The following is a 16,962-nucleotide window of genomic DNA, read 5'->3' on the forward strand; positions in this document are numbered from 1 at the left end:
AAACGCCATTAAAAAAAAAAACCCAAAAGGACGCGTTTCCAGTGGGTGAACACATGGAGATTCAGGGACAGTGGTGCAAACAGAAACAAGACTTGTCTCGCCTGAACCAAAATTCCTAAACATAAATTTTACTGCCTCAGAGAGCCTGGAGTCCTTGGATCATGTGTCTTGTGAAGCAGTCCTTAGGCTTCTATATGTTTTAGATTTGAAAAAATTGTCAAAATCATCACCATGACAACCAGAGTCTGTATTGGTATTGCTGCTTTGTTTTCTTTATGAGTCTTAGAAAAACACTAAATGCCTAACTTTCTTTTTCACTGGCTGTTTTATATTCGTCCAGTCAGCCCCTTCTGTGGTTGAACCACAAGCATCAGATTTTTTTATTTTCTTTCTTGTAGCTCCTATGACAGAATCCAGACAAATACAAAATCAGCATGTTTTGAGTACTGTAGATGAATGACAACTGGCAATATGTTTAAACTTAGAAACTGTCCAAAACACTTTCATATAATTTAAATTTGTTGAAAACTTCTGTAGGATGAGGCAGCAATTATAAATAACTCTCTTGAAGACCAGAGGTTTTATTAAGCACAAAAAAACAAATGACTTAACTCTAAACAGAAAAAAAAATGTAAAAAAAGAAAATTAGTTCATTATTGTCACCTTGTTACCAAATGCCCGGTTTCATTGTTTAGATACAACTGAAGTGATTGACAATGGGTAGAATATAGTCACGATTGTTCTCTCTTACACTAGCCTTGTTTTACGAGTTTTAATATCTGAATTATTCTCCACAGACCTAGATTATCCATTAAGCGTAGAAGTTTACATTTCAGAGGGATAAGAGATGGACTCTGAAAAAAAAAAAACAATTTGAAAAGAGAATCTTCATCTCTTTATAGAAAATGTCAGGAAACATAAAGGAGAAAATGATTCTTAAAAAAAAAAGGCCATGGTTGAGTTTAATTACAAGAACTTTGTCTCAAGCTGATTAATTTATAAGGTAGGTTCTTTGTGCAGCCCCCCTGGGTCCCTTCAGTGATCTCGAAAGTCCAGAGAAAGAATATAAAACATAGAACCGCAGGAAACAAAATACTTATAGATCCAAGTGATTTACTTTGTTTTCCCTGTAATTAAACGTGATTCCCTTCTCCAAGAGACTCATACTTCTGATTTCATATATTCCCTTTTCAGAGACAGGGCTTACCATCTTTTTTGCTTTCACAACTCTCTATGGTGTTCAAATCAACTCAACACATGTATTTTGACCACCAATCATGAGTGAGACCCTCAGTGAGACTACACAATGTTAGAATGAGTAAGATCACGCTTCCCTTCCAAGAGCTCAATCTGCTCACACTCTACATAGACTAGATCACTAATACGGACCTACTGTATAGCACAGGAAGGCTACTCCATACTCTGTAATGACCCATATGGGGAAAGACTCTAAAAAAAGAGTTGATACATGTATTCACTTCGCTGATTCACTTTGCTGTACAGCAGAAACTAACACAACACTGTAAATCAATGCTTGATGGATAATCTAGGTCTGTGGAGAATAATTCACATATTAAAAATCGTAAAACAAGGCTAGTGTAAGAGAACAATCGTGACTATACTCTACCCATTGTCAATCACTTCAGTTGTATCTAAACAATGAAACCGGGCATTTGGTAACAAGGTAACAAACAAATAAAAATTTTTTTAAAAAAAGAAAGAAACTGCCATGGAGCACTGCCAAGTGACCCAAAACTGGCCGAAGGTGGAGAGGTTGAAATTCAGGAGAAGGGAAAGCACTGGATGAATTTTCGTGGCTTTTTAATTGAAGACATGCCCCAATTAAGTTCTACAAAGCACAGCTACCATTTTAAAAACCCGCATATTTACTGGAGAATCAGAGGATAGGATTCAGAACAACAACAGCTGCTGGAAAGGGAGGGAAGAATTCCCCAAAAGAAGAGAACCAGAGAGGGAATGCTCTAAAACCTGTGCATGAATGCTGCCCGAGTCGCTGGCTGACCTCTGAACAATGTACGTTCCCCCTCATTTTGAAGCTTTTCACTGGCTCTTCCTTTCCCTAACACGTTCCTCCCACCCCCGCCCCGCCTCTTATCTCTCTCCGCTAGCTCATTTCTCACACTTGAGTAATTAACGTCCACATTCCCTTTCAAAAGGAAAAAGTCTTTCAGACTCTTATTGTTCATGAAAATGATTTTTTAGTATAATGTTACTTAAATATGTGGGCAGCGAATTCTTATGCCTCTAAACCTCATAGAGTTTGATAGCCAACATGTATACAAACTAAATACAACAAATCTATAAAATTCAAATCAACAGCATGACAAATGATGCTGTTGTGTAGCAAACTGACCATGTTCACCCTGTGAATATGGCCCTGCCTGCTCTGGCCCAGTCTTTGAGTTTTGCATAAGATGACTCACTTCTCACCACTCCTCTCTATTCAAACTCCTACAAGACCTTCAGCCACAGAATGGACCCTGAGACGGTCTGGCCTCTTCCTGGAGCACAGATACCATATTGCCCAGCTTCACCTCTTACTTTCTGTATGTAGCACTCCTGAACTTAGGTGTGCCTCCTGCAAAATAGAGATAATCATGGTACTGTTGATTCTGTATGATCATCATGAGGATGAAATGAGATAATGCCTGCAGAGCCGCCGGCACATGTCTTGTACATAGTAAGTGCTCAGCTCATGTTTTCTACTCATTGTTCAGTGCCCACCACATAGCACTTCTGCTGTCAGATTTTCGAAATGTAACTTAGCCAGAGCCATGTCCAAGAGCTGGAAATGCTCTACCAGAGGCTGATGTCTAGGTATGAAATACGTAATGGGTTGGACTATTTCCTTGAATAATGAATAATAAGTTTAATTTATATTAAATTATATTAACATAACTACAAGTATAATTTTAAATTATATATGTATATTTAAAATTATAGTAATTAAATAATGATGGACCTAAGTTAAAATAAGTTTTAATTTTTTTAATTTAAGAGTTTATGTGCTATAATTCTTTATTTCCTAATCTGTACTTTTTAAAAAAATACTTTCACTGCAAATAACAATCTAATTCAGAATGACTTAAATGGGGGTAATTTTTGTCACATAACACAGAATCCAGAAGTTGCTGACATTGGTTCAGCTGCTTAAGGATAATACCAGTGATCCTGGCTCTATTTTCTGCACTACCATCCTTACTTGTTGGTTTTTGTTGTATGCTTGACACTCACGGTCATAAGAAGGCTGCTGCACCTCCAGACATTACATCCAAGTTCCAGGTAGGAAGAAGGGGAGGGACAAAAATCTTCTCACTCACAAGGCTTTGTTTGTCCTTTGGGAGGGGTGCCCTCCCCAGCAGACCTTCCCTAATATTTCATCAGCCAGAATTGGATCACATGGCCACTCTTAGACCAATTAAAGGACAGAGATGACATGATCAAACCAATTTAGATCAGTCATGATCGACTCCCTTGGGTTGAAGTAGGGGCTAACTCATGCTGAGATCCCTTCCCCAAGTGCCTCCATGAACACATTGGCAAAGAAGGGGGACCACCAGAAGGGTAGACCATGGGTTGTGGACAAGGTCTGCTGCTCCAAGCATGACTTGGTTTAATCCAGGGCAGACCAAGAAGACAGCCAACTTGTAGACATAGCCCAGGACACTCCCTCTCATGAAGCTCCCAACCAGGGGGCCCTGTGCAAGGGCCAAGTGAAAATCACAGCACTTTTCCCCAGACAAACCCGGTGTCACAAGAGCTGGTGATATTCCCTTGGCCGACCCTAAGGCCACCTGCAGCCTCAGCTCCTGTGAACTCTGCTGCCTTCCCACCCCAAGTACCGATGTCTCTCTCCCTAAATGTATCCTCAGCCCCAGAAGTATGCTCAGCCCACTGTCAGGGCAGGTCAAAATGTTACCTGAAAACTGGGTTCGCCTCTTGGTGGGTGTCAAGCCAAAGGACACAACCAAGCCAAAGAGCAGCAGAAGAAAGGATTTATCATTTGCAGCAAGTAAGGAAAACACCAAGAATCTTTCTTAAAGCAGTGTCTCCTAGAGTAGCAAAATTGGGAACGTTTTAAGCTAAAGGTACGAGCATATTCATGAATGGGCTTGGGCGATGGACAGAGTCCAAGCTGTAGTTGATTGAAGTCAGGAGGGTTAGAAAAGGTCAACATCATCCCTTAGGTTCCAGTTCTGGTGGTTGAGGCTTCAGGCTAATCTTTACTATTGAAACAGAACTGAGAGTCTTCACCACTGTTATATTATCTTTGCTATTGTTACTTCTCTTGCCTGGTAAGTTTGCCCTTTTGTTCTCTTAAGATCATTATTACTGACACCTGTTCAAGGATAAGCATTGTGGCCAGGCCTAGATCACAAAATGGTTTAGGCCAAAAATGGCTTCTCTTATGTCAAGAAAGCCATGCCTGCTTCTCCTTCTCTGGGGACCCCCTACCTTATCTGCTTACATTTTTGCAGATGCAGTTAAGATAAAATAAGGAGATTTGGGGCCTGACCTGAGCACAGGAACCTTTCAATCCGGTCTGGAGGTCAGACAGGGAAGTCAGAGAGTCACAGGGTGAGAAGGATTCAACACAGGGAAGATTCCCCAGGGCTTTAGAGCTAGAAGGGGACTGTGTCTGGGAAAGCAGGCAGGCTTTAGGAGCTGAAAGTAGCTCCAGACGGCAGGCAGATGGTCAAGGAAACAGGGAGGGCAAGGACCTGAATCCTGCCATAACTGTGTGAGCTTACGGACGCCCGGAGCCCCAGGGGATTCCTGCCACCCTGACTCTGCACCTGGGACTCTTGAGCAGAGAACCCAGCCACGCCATGCTAGGACTGCAGACCCCCAGAAGGGGGAATAAATAAATGGATGTTGTTTTAAGCCACTACATTTGTGGTAATTAATACATAGCAATAGAAATCGAATACATCTGAAACATTTTATTAAATGAATTTTAAAAATGATGGAATACGTGTTCATCTTTGAGGCTAACACCGCTGCCACCACCATGCTGACTGTTAGACTGTTGTCTCTAAACCCCAAATTCACCCTTCTGTTCTCACTCTGTAATGCCCGGGCTGAGTCAGACGCTCCTGCAATGAGACACTTTCCCCTGGAAAGTTATTCATAATCAACCTGGAGGAGTAAGTCCTCCAGTTCTCAGAGTAGTTTTCCAAATGAACTCAACCCACAGTTAACAGGACTGGGGGTGATGGGTGAAGAGGTGCTTACTCTGTGCTGTCCTCATGCAAGTTAATTCCCTCAGAGAAAGGAGGATTAAAAAGTGAAATACTGCCACCCACCGGAAGAGAAAAGCCTGCAAACAAATATTAATAGAAGCTACTGAAACAACTCAGGTCCTCAGCAGTCTGGACTCAGCTTTCAACACAACTTCTGCGCTTTGCCTGAGTCCTAATGCCAACATTCCAGGGACCTGGACGGTGATTTTTGAAACATCAGCAATAAAAACACTAAGAGATGAAGTTAAAAATTTAATCCGGCAGCTGTGCCCTTTTGGCATTCTGGATTTTCAATGGTGTTCAAAAGACAGAGAGCAGGAATGGCCTAAAGGTAGGTTTTGACTTGACTGTCCTGCCTGGGATTCAGCAGATGCCTGCTTGGAAAGTGAAAGCCATTCATACTTTTTTCTCATGAGCAAAACATACAAAATCAACAAACCATTTCAAAGCAGACTGCCACCATTATCTATCCAACACAATTTACCCTAGCTCCCTTTACCCCCGTCTCATCAAATCTTGAAGTTCCTTGGACATGCCAGGCATGCTTCTACCTGTGAGCCTTTGCATACTGTTTCCTCTCCCTGGAACACTCTTCCCCAGATGTCTACATGGCCCACATTCTCTTTAAATCTTTGCTTACATGCCACCGTCTCATTGAGGTCTTCTCTGGCCAGCTACTGATAAAGTGTAATTCCAATTCCTAGTGTTCCCATCCTTCTCACCATTTTTTTTCCCGTAGCAATTATCACCTTCTAACCTGCTATACAATTTCCTTATTTTGCTTACTGTCTCCACTAACCAGAATGTGAGCTCCACGAAGACCAGAATTTGTCTTATTCACTGATCCGCCCCTTTACTAAAATAGTATCATGTCTACCATTTAGTAAATGTACAATTAGTACTGAATGTACAGATGAAAGAATACTATTCACCCTCTGAACAACATGAGCTTAGAGTGCTTTAACTCTATGTAATCCTCTCCTGACTCACATGACTTTTTTAGGATTTTAGCCCTATTTCTTTACTTTCCCAAATTAAATATCATATTATTTTCATTCAGAAAAGAAGTTTAAGATTAATCAACATCTTTGCTCAGCATTCCTTCTCATATAACAGACATCCCTTGCGGAAAAACTTCTTTATTTGAAATTTTTTTTTGAGGTCAGTCTAATGATAAACTCGGTTTTTTATATTTGAAAATGTCTTTTTCACATTTGTTCCTGAAAGATAGTTTTGCCAGATTCACAATTGTTAGGTCAACAGTCATTTTCTCCAAGTACTTTGATGATGTAATTGAATTGTTTTCTGAGTTCATTACTGACGAACATTATTGATACACACTATGCATTGGATTCCTGTATCTCTGGATTCCCATCTTTCATCTGTTCTGGATCATTCTTAGCCACTTTCTCTTTGGGATTTATCTCACTTCATCTTTTTATCTTCCTATTCTAATCCAACTAAATAAAAGGACAGTAAGAGTACACTATGAAAAATAAATGCCCATAAACCCAGTAATCTAGAGGAAACAGACCAATTCCTTGAAAGATACAAACTACCAAAACTCACTCAAGAAGAAATAGCTAATAGGAATAGAGCTATTAAAGAAATTTAATTTGTAGTTCAAAACCTTTCAAAAAAGAAAAAAAAAAGAAACTTGCAAAACAGTGACCAACAAAAACCAAAGAAGTTATAAATAAATGGAGAGATATTTGTTAGGATATCAATTCTCCTCCATTTGATCTATAGATTCAATATAATTTTGATTAAAATCTTTGCAGGCTTGTGTGTAGATGTTGAAAAGCTGATTCTAAAATTTATATGGAAAGGCAAAGGAACTAAAAGAGCCAAAATCAATTCTAAAAACAACAAAGTTGGATGACTAACAGTATCCAATTTCAGCATGGTATTAAAAGGACAGACACATTGATCAATGAAACAGAACTGAGAGCCCAGAAATAGACCCACACAAAAAAATGCCAATTGATTTTTTCAAACCACTTTATTGAAGTATAATCTACATATGATAAAATTTACTTAAGTGTACAATGCAATTATTTTGGTAAACTTAGATTTGCACAACATCAATCACCGCAATCCAATTTTACATTTCCAGCACTCCAAGAAGATGCCTTATACCCATTTGCAGTCACCCCCCCATTTCCACCCCAGGCAACTACTGATCTACTTTGTCTCTATAGGATCATCAACTGATTTTTGACAAAGGTGTAATGGCAATTCAGTGAAGAAAATATAAACATGTATCTCATACCGCATATTAAAATTAGCTCAAATGGGTCAAAGACCTAAACATAAAACTATAAAACTTTCAGAAGAAAATGAAAACTCTGCACCTTGGGTTTGGTGATGAGTTTTTTGATAACAGCATCAAAAGCACAATCCGTTAAAAAAAAAAACCCCAAACCAAGAAACCAGACATTGTCAAAACTAAAAACTTTTGCTCTTTACTTTAAAAGACACTATTAAGAGAATGAAAAGACAAGCTAGACTGGGAAAAAATATCTGCAAAACACGTATCTGATAAAAGACTTGTACTCAAATACTTACTGAACTCTTAAAACTCAGTAACACCTAGTTTTTAAAATATGAGCAACAAATCCAAACAGATACTTCACCAAAGAAGATATACGAATGGCAAATAAGCGCATGAAAAGATGCCCAACATAATTTTTCACTGGGGAAATTAGTTATTTCAACTACAATGAGATACCACTGCAGTGGGAACCCTCATTCATTGCTAGTGGGAAGGCAAAATGGCAGTCACTCACTTTGAAAGACAGTTTGGCAGTTTTTATAAAGTTAAATACACACTTACCAATGACTCAGCAATCCCACTCGTCGCTATTTACCCAAGCAAAATGAATTGTTTGTATTAAAACCTGAACATGAATGTTAAATGATAAACAAACCTTGATACATCCATACAATGAAATACTCAGCAATAGAAAGAAACAGAGCTATTGATTCACACATGTATCAATTTAAAATGCATTTTGCTATGCAAAAGAGGCTAGACTCAAAGGCTACAAACTGTACAATTCCACCATGTGTATGACATTCTGGGAAAAGCAAAACTATAGGAATGGAACAGATAAGTGGTTGTGAGGGGTGGGGTGAGGGGTTGAGTACAAAGGGGAATTTTTAGGGTGATTGAACCGTTCTGTGTAGTACTGAGACAGTGGACACATGACTGCGTTTGTCAAAGACGACGCAGAGTAAATTTTCCCAGTGAAAAATCAGCTGGGATGTCAAGAGATCCCAGATGGAATTCAGAATGTGACAAATAAATCTGTTTTACAAATGTATGACATAACCTCAATGAAGGGAGTGGGGAATAAAATGAGCTGAACTAAATTACTTTGGAAAATGAGTGAATACTATAAGGCTAGAGACAAAAAAAAGTACTTAAACACTATACCCTAGTTGGTCAATTTGTTTCTCACAGGGGTACAATGTTAACTATTCTGAAACCACTTTATAAGTATTCTAGGGTTGAACAAATAAACAAATAAATTGTAGATAAAAAGAGCCAGGTTTCTCACCCTCAGAGAAAGAAGTTATGAACAAGCAAAGAGGCATAACTAGAATGAACCCTGTGGTGCTAGATGAGAATCAGTTTAATATACATACAGATAGATGGATCTAAAAATAATTATAGAGATGTGTGCCTATATTATTTGTTAGTATACATATTTATATCTCTTAGGTCATATCACTGGAAAGGTGTAGATGCAGTAGCAGCAAGAACACCTAAACCACAATCTTGGTTTCTAAGTACCATTCTGCAATGAAAGGAACCAGGGCTCCTTGGAGAAATAGGCTAATTCTAGGGCTGGCATCCAGGTAATACCTGCAGTGCTAGAAAGTAAAACTATGGTCCAAAAAAAAAAAATGAGGGTACACCAAAAGGATTTAGGAGCCAACTTCAAAGAGTTCCCAATAGGCAAAGCTAAAACAATTTGCACAACAAAATAACAACTGTACCGGATTTTAACCCAAAGTATAAAATAAATAGCCATGATTGCATACTAATATAAATAAATGATCAAATAAATAGGGGAAAGGAACAAATCTTTAAGAAAATTTGTAAAGAATATATATAGATATTCTCCTTCCCTTTGAGTGTGGACTAGACTTAGTAATTCACTTCAAAAAAAAAAAAAGAGTATGGAAAGTGGAAAAATGGTACTTTACAGTGGAAAAACCTAGCAGACACCACCTTAACCAATGAAGGAACATCACCAATAATGCCTATTTACATTATGCACCCCATGATATAATACAGCGTGGAAGGGCACACAACCGCTGTGCTATATCCTTCCTGATAAAGCACAACCTCAAGTTTAATCATGATAAAACACCAGACAAACCCACATTGAGGGACATCCTACCAAATTACCAACTAGTGCTCTTCACAGTGTCATGGTCATGAAAGACTGAGAAACTGTCACAGATCGGTGATGACCAAGGAAGCAGTGATGACTAAATAAACGCAACATGGTATCCTGGAGGGGGTCCTGGAACAGGAGAACATGAGAGGAAAATGGGTGAAAACCAAATAAAGTCTGTAGTTTAGTAAATACTATTGTACCAATGTTAATTTCTGAGTTTTGACAGATGTGCCATAGTTTACATAAGTTGTAAACATTAGTGGAAGCTCGTGGAAGGATATAGGGAATATCTCCGGACCACCTTTGCAATTTTTCTGCTAATCTGAAATTACTATAAAATAAAAAGGTTATTTTTTTAAAAAAGTATAGGAAAACGTCAGCACTGAAAGCATGCCTGTTTTTAAAATTAAGGGAGGGGCTTACAGAAGATTACACATTTTCACAGCAACTTGACCAACACCACAGTTTATTTGTAAACATATTATATGTGTCAATAATCAAATTGACAACACTTTATACATTTCACTGTATCATATTAACAGCATACCAGAAAAAAATCCACTGTGCTCAGTTACAGTTTTGGTATTTTAAAATCTTTAAATACAAACCGTATTTGAAACACTGAACATAAAAGAGAACCACAAATGGCAAAGAAAACTGGAAACAACTAAAAGAAACCAATATTCCCCCCAAAAAACAAATAAAATATCTGATTACACACTTTAAAAGAAAATAAGGAATCAAGAAAATCAGACGATCATATATTTTTTTAACAACATAAAGTTACATTTCTTTAGACCTATGTGAGAGGTGAAATTGTACCATACTAAACTCTATGTCCTTTTTTATATTTCTTTTTTTCTCTTGGTTTCTGAAGTTTGCCAATCAATGGTTTAAGCTACTTTAAGGGCAGAAAAGAGGGGAGGCAGCACAAAGCCAAATGAAATTACTTTAAACATTTGCAGAAAAACTGGATAAAAATTCTTTCACAAATTTTCTTTGGCAAATAATAAATTCTGTATTTATTACCTTTTTGTTGAATAGGATCAACAGATAAGATTTAAGAGATGCATCTTTACATGAGTTAATGTATGAATGAAACAAAGCCAAATTCACAAAGTAAAGCATAAAAGTGGCTTTCACATTTTGCTAATAACAGCTTTAAAAGTGCAGATTCTCCATCCTTAAAAGTATGAGAGGTCTTCAGCTGGGAATCAGAATCTTTCCTCATTCACATGAGAAACCGGAGTTGACTACATGTTTTTTCAGTACTTTCCCTAAAATTCATGATCATTTATTAGGCTGTATTTCCTCCTCTGTTAGCTCTCAAAGGAAATATAGCAGCAAATCACTCCCATATTTTAAGCTTTAAATTCACCAACAACTGGGTTCACTACCAACAACTACAAACATTCAATGCTTTATTAGTGTACATGTCATTACCATAGGTTAAGCTTGTTAATAACAGAAATAAATAAAATAACTACAGTTAATCTGAACAAAGCAAATGAAAATGAGATTAAAGAGCCCTGATCAAATGAAATACTTACAACTTTCAGTTGAAAAACTGTAGAAGTTACATACATACCTAATAGCACTAGGAATGTACAATATCAATTATTGGAAAAATAAATGAGTGATTCACAGTTATAAGAAATTATTTTAATATTAGTATTTTTCCTTTTATACACAAACATTTATAACATACACTTGGTTTCTACCTCATATTAAGACAAAGTAGAATACTAAACATTACTGCATTTACCCAAAACACAGCACTGACTGTGCCACAGGTAACCTGCTCCAAAATATTCAACAGGTAGGTGACAGTACTGAATGCATGGTTAACAGTTTGAAGAAAGACACATACTTCCAGAAGTATGTTAAATACACAAATGTCAGTTCTATAAATAACAAAAATTATCAGCAAAAATGTTTAGGTTTAACCTTCCCAAATTTTCTAACGCTTTAAATATTTTAGATATATGTTGTTTGACCAGTTAGTTTGGTTACAGTTTTAAACTAGCAAACCATTATCCTATGAGAAAAGCTAAACTAAACTATATAACACTGCACAAACTTCCCGAGGAAGGTAACTTGAAAAATCTAAAAAGTGATTCCAATTATTCTAATTAACATTTGAGATACTAAAAGAATCAATGACTCAAGAAACATTTTGAAATTACTCAATTTTTCTTTATCATTTCCTCTAAAACTAGTCACATAAATTTAAGATCCGGATTGCTTATGTCCTCACAGTAGGTTTATCACTAAAGTGTTCTGATCAGAAGACATAGCCTTAATGCCTCTAATATGCAATTCTAAGCTGAAATCAAAATCCTTGGTTTGAAAACATCAAATCCAATTCCATAACATTCATGTGCAGAGCTACTAAACAAAAAATAAATCAGGGAGAAAATGTGCAGCAGCCACAGCTACAAGAGTGGAAAATAAATTCTATTTTTCCATAAAGACTCTATGAAAATATAAAGCCCAAAATGAGCGACAACTGAAGTCCACATATAAATGTTGTTTAAAAATAGAATGTTTTCCAAAGCTTCTTATGAGATGTCAATGTATAGTCATAGTGTGAGTTAAGACCTTCTAAATCAAGGTTAAGCCATACATAACTATGCTGATGTACATACCTTCAACTATGTTCAACCGATACACATAATTTACAAACACCCACAGCAATTCTTAATGCCCCATCAGATCATCTCTCAATAACGGATGTTTATCGTTTTATAGTTTTGCTACTTTAAATACCAAGAAGCCTTTTCAGAGGAAGAGTTCTACCTCTTCCCACGATCCCCTAAAGAGTAGGTAACAAAATATAAAACAAGATTTATGTTTGATAAACTAACATATAAAATTACCACTGCAATATTCATAGTGACTGCTTATAAACATAACAGTCATCATAAAGCCTATAAAGTATATCCTCAGTTTTATAAAAGAAACGCAGATTGTCTCAAGGTAAAAAATACAGTGCAGGCTGCTAAAAAGCTCTTCGTTGCATCAGGAGGTGCAGTAATGAGGAAAACTTCAGAAAACATGAACATGTTCCCCAAACTTTAACTGTAACATCAGTTAAGCATGAATTGCACTGCAGCAGCTGGATGCTTTTTAGTGGCTGGCAATATAAAGCTAATGTTAAGAAAGAAAAACGGCAGAAAGTGTGAGCAATAAATGATGTAACCAAATTACTGCAAATGGAGATTAGCAATAAGAAGTGAGGAAGGTGAACGTCCACTCCACTCTGTTAAGATGCCATCTTTAAATATTAAGTTCTTTGCAGGAAGTGGAACTCCCATGTCAGCACAGGATGACTGTGAAAGCAAACTTGGAAAACTGGCCTCATTGTGAATATCCAGTGCTGAAGCACCTTCCTAAAAGATCAAGAAACAAGAGAAAAAAAATTCTATTCAACACTTTACCAAACCACTTAATGTAGCTAATGAGAAACAGAGACCTTGATTACCTAAGAAATGTTTATGGAATGGCAAAGCACTATAGGAGATGCAAAGTTGTACCTCACAAACCCAAAATAATCAATGACAGGTATTAACGTGCAGAAATGAATAATACACTCAGATGATGACAAGTGCTTTGAAATAAACAGAAATAACACGCTATGAGAATATGGGATGAGAAAAAGTTAATTCTTAGACAAAAACCCTCACACAACATTAAGCACTAGAACAATCCATCCACTCCCAGGGCTCTCAGATTCACACATTCAGCAGACTTCTCCCCAGAACTCCAGGTCCAAGCCTCCACCTATGCAACATCTGTTCTTGGATGTTTCACCATAAATTCCACACTTAGCATGTCCATAAGCAAACTCTCAAATTTTCCCCCACTGGTTCCTCCCCAGCCTTCCCTGCTCAAGCTAGTCAAGAAATATGAAAATCATTCTTTATCCTTCCCTTCCTCACCACAGCCTCAATCTTTCCTCACATTTAATCACCAAGTTCCATCAGTCTCCCTCCAACATGTATCCCAAATGAGTTTACTTGAATCACTCACCATAGCCACCACCGTAGTCTAGGCCAGTGGTCTCCAAAGTGGGGTACTCACTCCAAAGTGGGGTGCAGTACCATGAAAATTTTTAAAATCCTGTATCTACTTATTGTATCCGATAAAATTCCTGGTTTTGTGTATCTTTTACAATATACATAATTTATTATATTATTACATGTTTAACAGTACATACATGTAATAAACAAACCTTTATTATGGATACATGCAAATTTTTTAAAAACGAAAAACGGTGTTCGGCCACCAACATCTCTTACTTAGGCTATTAGAGCAGTCTCCGAACTTATCTTGTTTCTGTGCTTGTCTGTTTCTAATCTATTCTCTAAACAGTAACTAATCTTTTAAAAGAGTCAATTAAAAATAATGTCATTCTCTGTTAAAAGTCTTTAATAGTTTCTCTTTGAACTCAGCATAAAATACATATTCTTTAACATACTCCAGAAGGCTCTCCGTTCTTCTTCAACCTCACCTCTTCCCACCATCCCTCTTTCAAGAGGCTTCTGCCACGCTGGGCCTTCTCGTTTCCTTGCAGGTTGAATGCCTTCCTGACACAGGACTTTTGCACCTACTAACCTCGGCCTGGAATACTCTTTCCCATCCTTTAGGTTTCAGCTTATGCGTCATCTCTACCTATTTAAATTAGGTCTACCTTTGGATTCCATCAGATTTGAAGGAGCTTGGCTCCTTCAAAGCACTTACTGAAATCTGTAATTACTTCACATATTTCGATGTTTACTCGACTATGGTCTCATACAACACTTAAGCTCCATTAGTGTCTTAGATATCGTTTCCCCAGCACCTGGTAAAGGGTCTGGCATAGAGTCAACTCAAGCATTTATTGAAAGAATGAATGAAACCAAACTCCAAAATACTGATTTCATAATATTAGAACAGATATACCGAACAAAAATATTCCATTCTAAAAGTTTATCTACAAATCAAGTCTAGAGCATCCTTTCTTTCCTTGGGGGGAAGATAAAAGGTCTAGAGCACTGGCATTCACTACCATAACAGACAACCCCCTCTCAGTAATGGAGAATCACTGCAGTTATTAATGGAAGTGTACTGACCCAAGAACCAGCACCTAGCATGGTGCATGGCCCATGGCAGATGCTTAACACATTTCCGTTTAATGAAGCACCAGCACAGAACAAACAGTCCAAGTTTCCTAAACACCTGGCCAGTGAAATCATGTATGTCAGTTAACTTCCTGAATTTCAGCATCTTCATTTATAAATTAAAATGCATAAATAAGCATGAAATAATGCTTATTTCATGTCTTACTGCTGTGGAGACTCAGAACAAACATGGAAGTGTTTTGCATACTATAAAAGCTCTATGCAAATACCATTTGGATTTTTTTGGTTTTTGTTACCTGGAATGAGTGAACAAAGTTAAGGACTTGTAGAGACAGTTTTCTACTGGAATGTAAGAGGTTTTGAAGGCTGAAAAAAAGGGGAAAAGTTTAAAACAAATATGACAAGAACTAATATCTCACGAGAGTTTAATTTTAACAACTTAAACGCATTTATGTATGTATATACATCTTGGTTAATTACATAAAAATTAAAAAAAAACAATTTCAATGGTTCTCGTCTATGAAATTTCTGCTTGTTTTAATAATACAGAGTAACAGTGCATAAAAAGACCATTTTGAAATAAAACATCATGTATAACCAAAATTGGAAAATTATTGTTAAAAGTTTAAACTACTACCAAATATAAATGTTAAATACAAGAAAACTTCTAAAATAAAAATTTAGGCACATATTTTTCAAATACGTAAATTGGTAACAATTATAGTGGCAATCATTAAAACTATATAGTATTTCTTTTTTTTAATTCATGTAATTTTATTTTCAGGATAGCTATTAAAATTATTTGTCAGTTAAGTACTTTTAATTTTCTGATATAAGCTACATTGAGCCAATTAAATTAATTATTTATTATCCAACTTTGTTTTCCTAAGTAAAGATGTCAAGATCTGTGGATCTCTCCAAGCCACCCACCATGACAATCAGATTCAAAGATATTCTTTTCGGCTAAACTAGACAGTCTCAGAACTTTCACAACGCTGACTCTCAGCAGCCATTCCCAATGGATCAGAGCTGGCATAGGAGATAAAACCTACATGTCATTTCTGACAAGTAATATGTGCTCATTTTAGAAAATGTGGAAACTGAAGAAAATTTAGAAAGTCAGCCATAATTCCACTATAGGAGATAATCACTATTAACATAACTTGAGTGTGTGTATGTTAAGAAAGAGAAAATTTCTATAGATATTTACATATTAAAAAAACTAGGTTCATACCGTCATATAAGCATGCCCATTTTAACCGTACTCTCACCAAATCTGGGTAACTAAGTAAATATAATTAACCAAAACATGTGTCCAAAAGACTTGCATGTGCCTAATTTCTGAGGTACTGAACTTTAATTTTAAAATATATAGCAAACTCTTAAACTAGCCATTTTTATTCAATCAACAAATAAACACAAGGCAAGTACTATGATCATGTGTGAAATAAGACAAAGTAGGATATAGCAACTAATACTGAGAGCTTAAGAAGTCTCATAGATGAAAAGATGACAACAAACACAAACCCTCACCTCTCTTTTCTGCAAAGGCCATGTGTAGCAATTTTTCTGCAAACTTTCTGGTTTAATTCAGAACTAAACAGTGGAATTCCAAAGCACAGCTCGAGAGGAACCCAATCTGCTTCTGTTGTGGCAACTACAAAAGGATATATAAAGTTATCAATCATATATATATTTATATATATTATGACCGACCAGGGTTTCTTAATTGAGCTCCAGAGATTTTCATAGATTCCTCCCACCCCCCACTGACATCCACCAAAGGGCTTAGCAGGGGAGAAGACTCAGAGAGGGGATCAGTGAATCTCTGAAACAGGAAAGAATGTTTTTTGAGTATGTACATGCTTCTGGGAAGAAGGCACACAGCTTTCAACAGATGCTCAAAGTGGTCTTTTACCAAAAAAAAAAAAAAAAAAAAAAGTAGTGCAGGACAGCTACAAGATAAGAGAATCAACATAGGAAAAATAAAACATTTTTATTCTCAGGTCATATAGTTTTATAATATTTTAACTAACTTTAATCATTATTCTAAACATATAAAATTCTTTCCTAGAAAATACTTATGAAAAAGTCCATTATAATAAGAGCAGAAAAACGATATCCAAATGACTTAACAAAAGAGTCAAACCTCAGAAATTAGTC

The 16,962-nt window shown here is 36.7% G+C and overlaps 1 protein-coding gene across 2 annotated transcripts in view; it reads right to left on the reverse strand.

Moving 5' to 3' along the window:
• Positions 1–10,125: 10,125 nt before the first annotated feature.
• The window catches only part of FAM91A1 (family with sequence similarity 91 member A1), a 41,839-nt gene continuing 35,002 nt past the window's right edge, over positions 10,126–16,962 (reverse strand). Inside the window, exons 22-24 of one of the 2 annotated variants that reach the window (XM_036830173.1) lie at positions 16,333–16,456; positions 15,096–15,165; positions 10,126–13,068 (exon numbers count right to left, since the gene is read on the reverse strand). In XM_036830173.1, coding sequence (XP_036686068.1) covers positions 12,883–13,068; positions 15,096–15,165; positions 16,333–16,456 — 380 coding nt within the window. In that variant the 3' untranslated portion in view covers positions 10,126–12,882. The remainder of the gene's footprint in view (positions 13,069–15,095; positions 15,166–16,332; positions 16,457–16,962) is intronic. The other variant, XM_036830174.1, reaches the window with a different exon arrangement.

This window comes from Balaenoptera musculus, chromosome 17, assembly GCF_009873245.2.
Source record: "Balaenoptera musculus isolate JJ_BM4_2016_0621 chromosome 17, mBalMus1.pri.v3, whole genome shotgun sequence".
NCBI classification, from domain to species: Eukaryota; Metazoa; Chordata; class Mammalia; order Artiodactyla; family Balaenopteridae; genus Balaenoptera; species Balaenoptera musculus.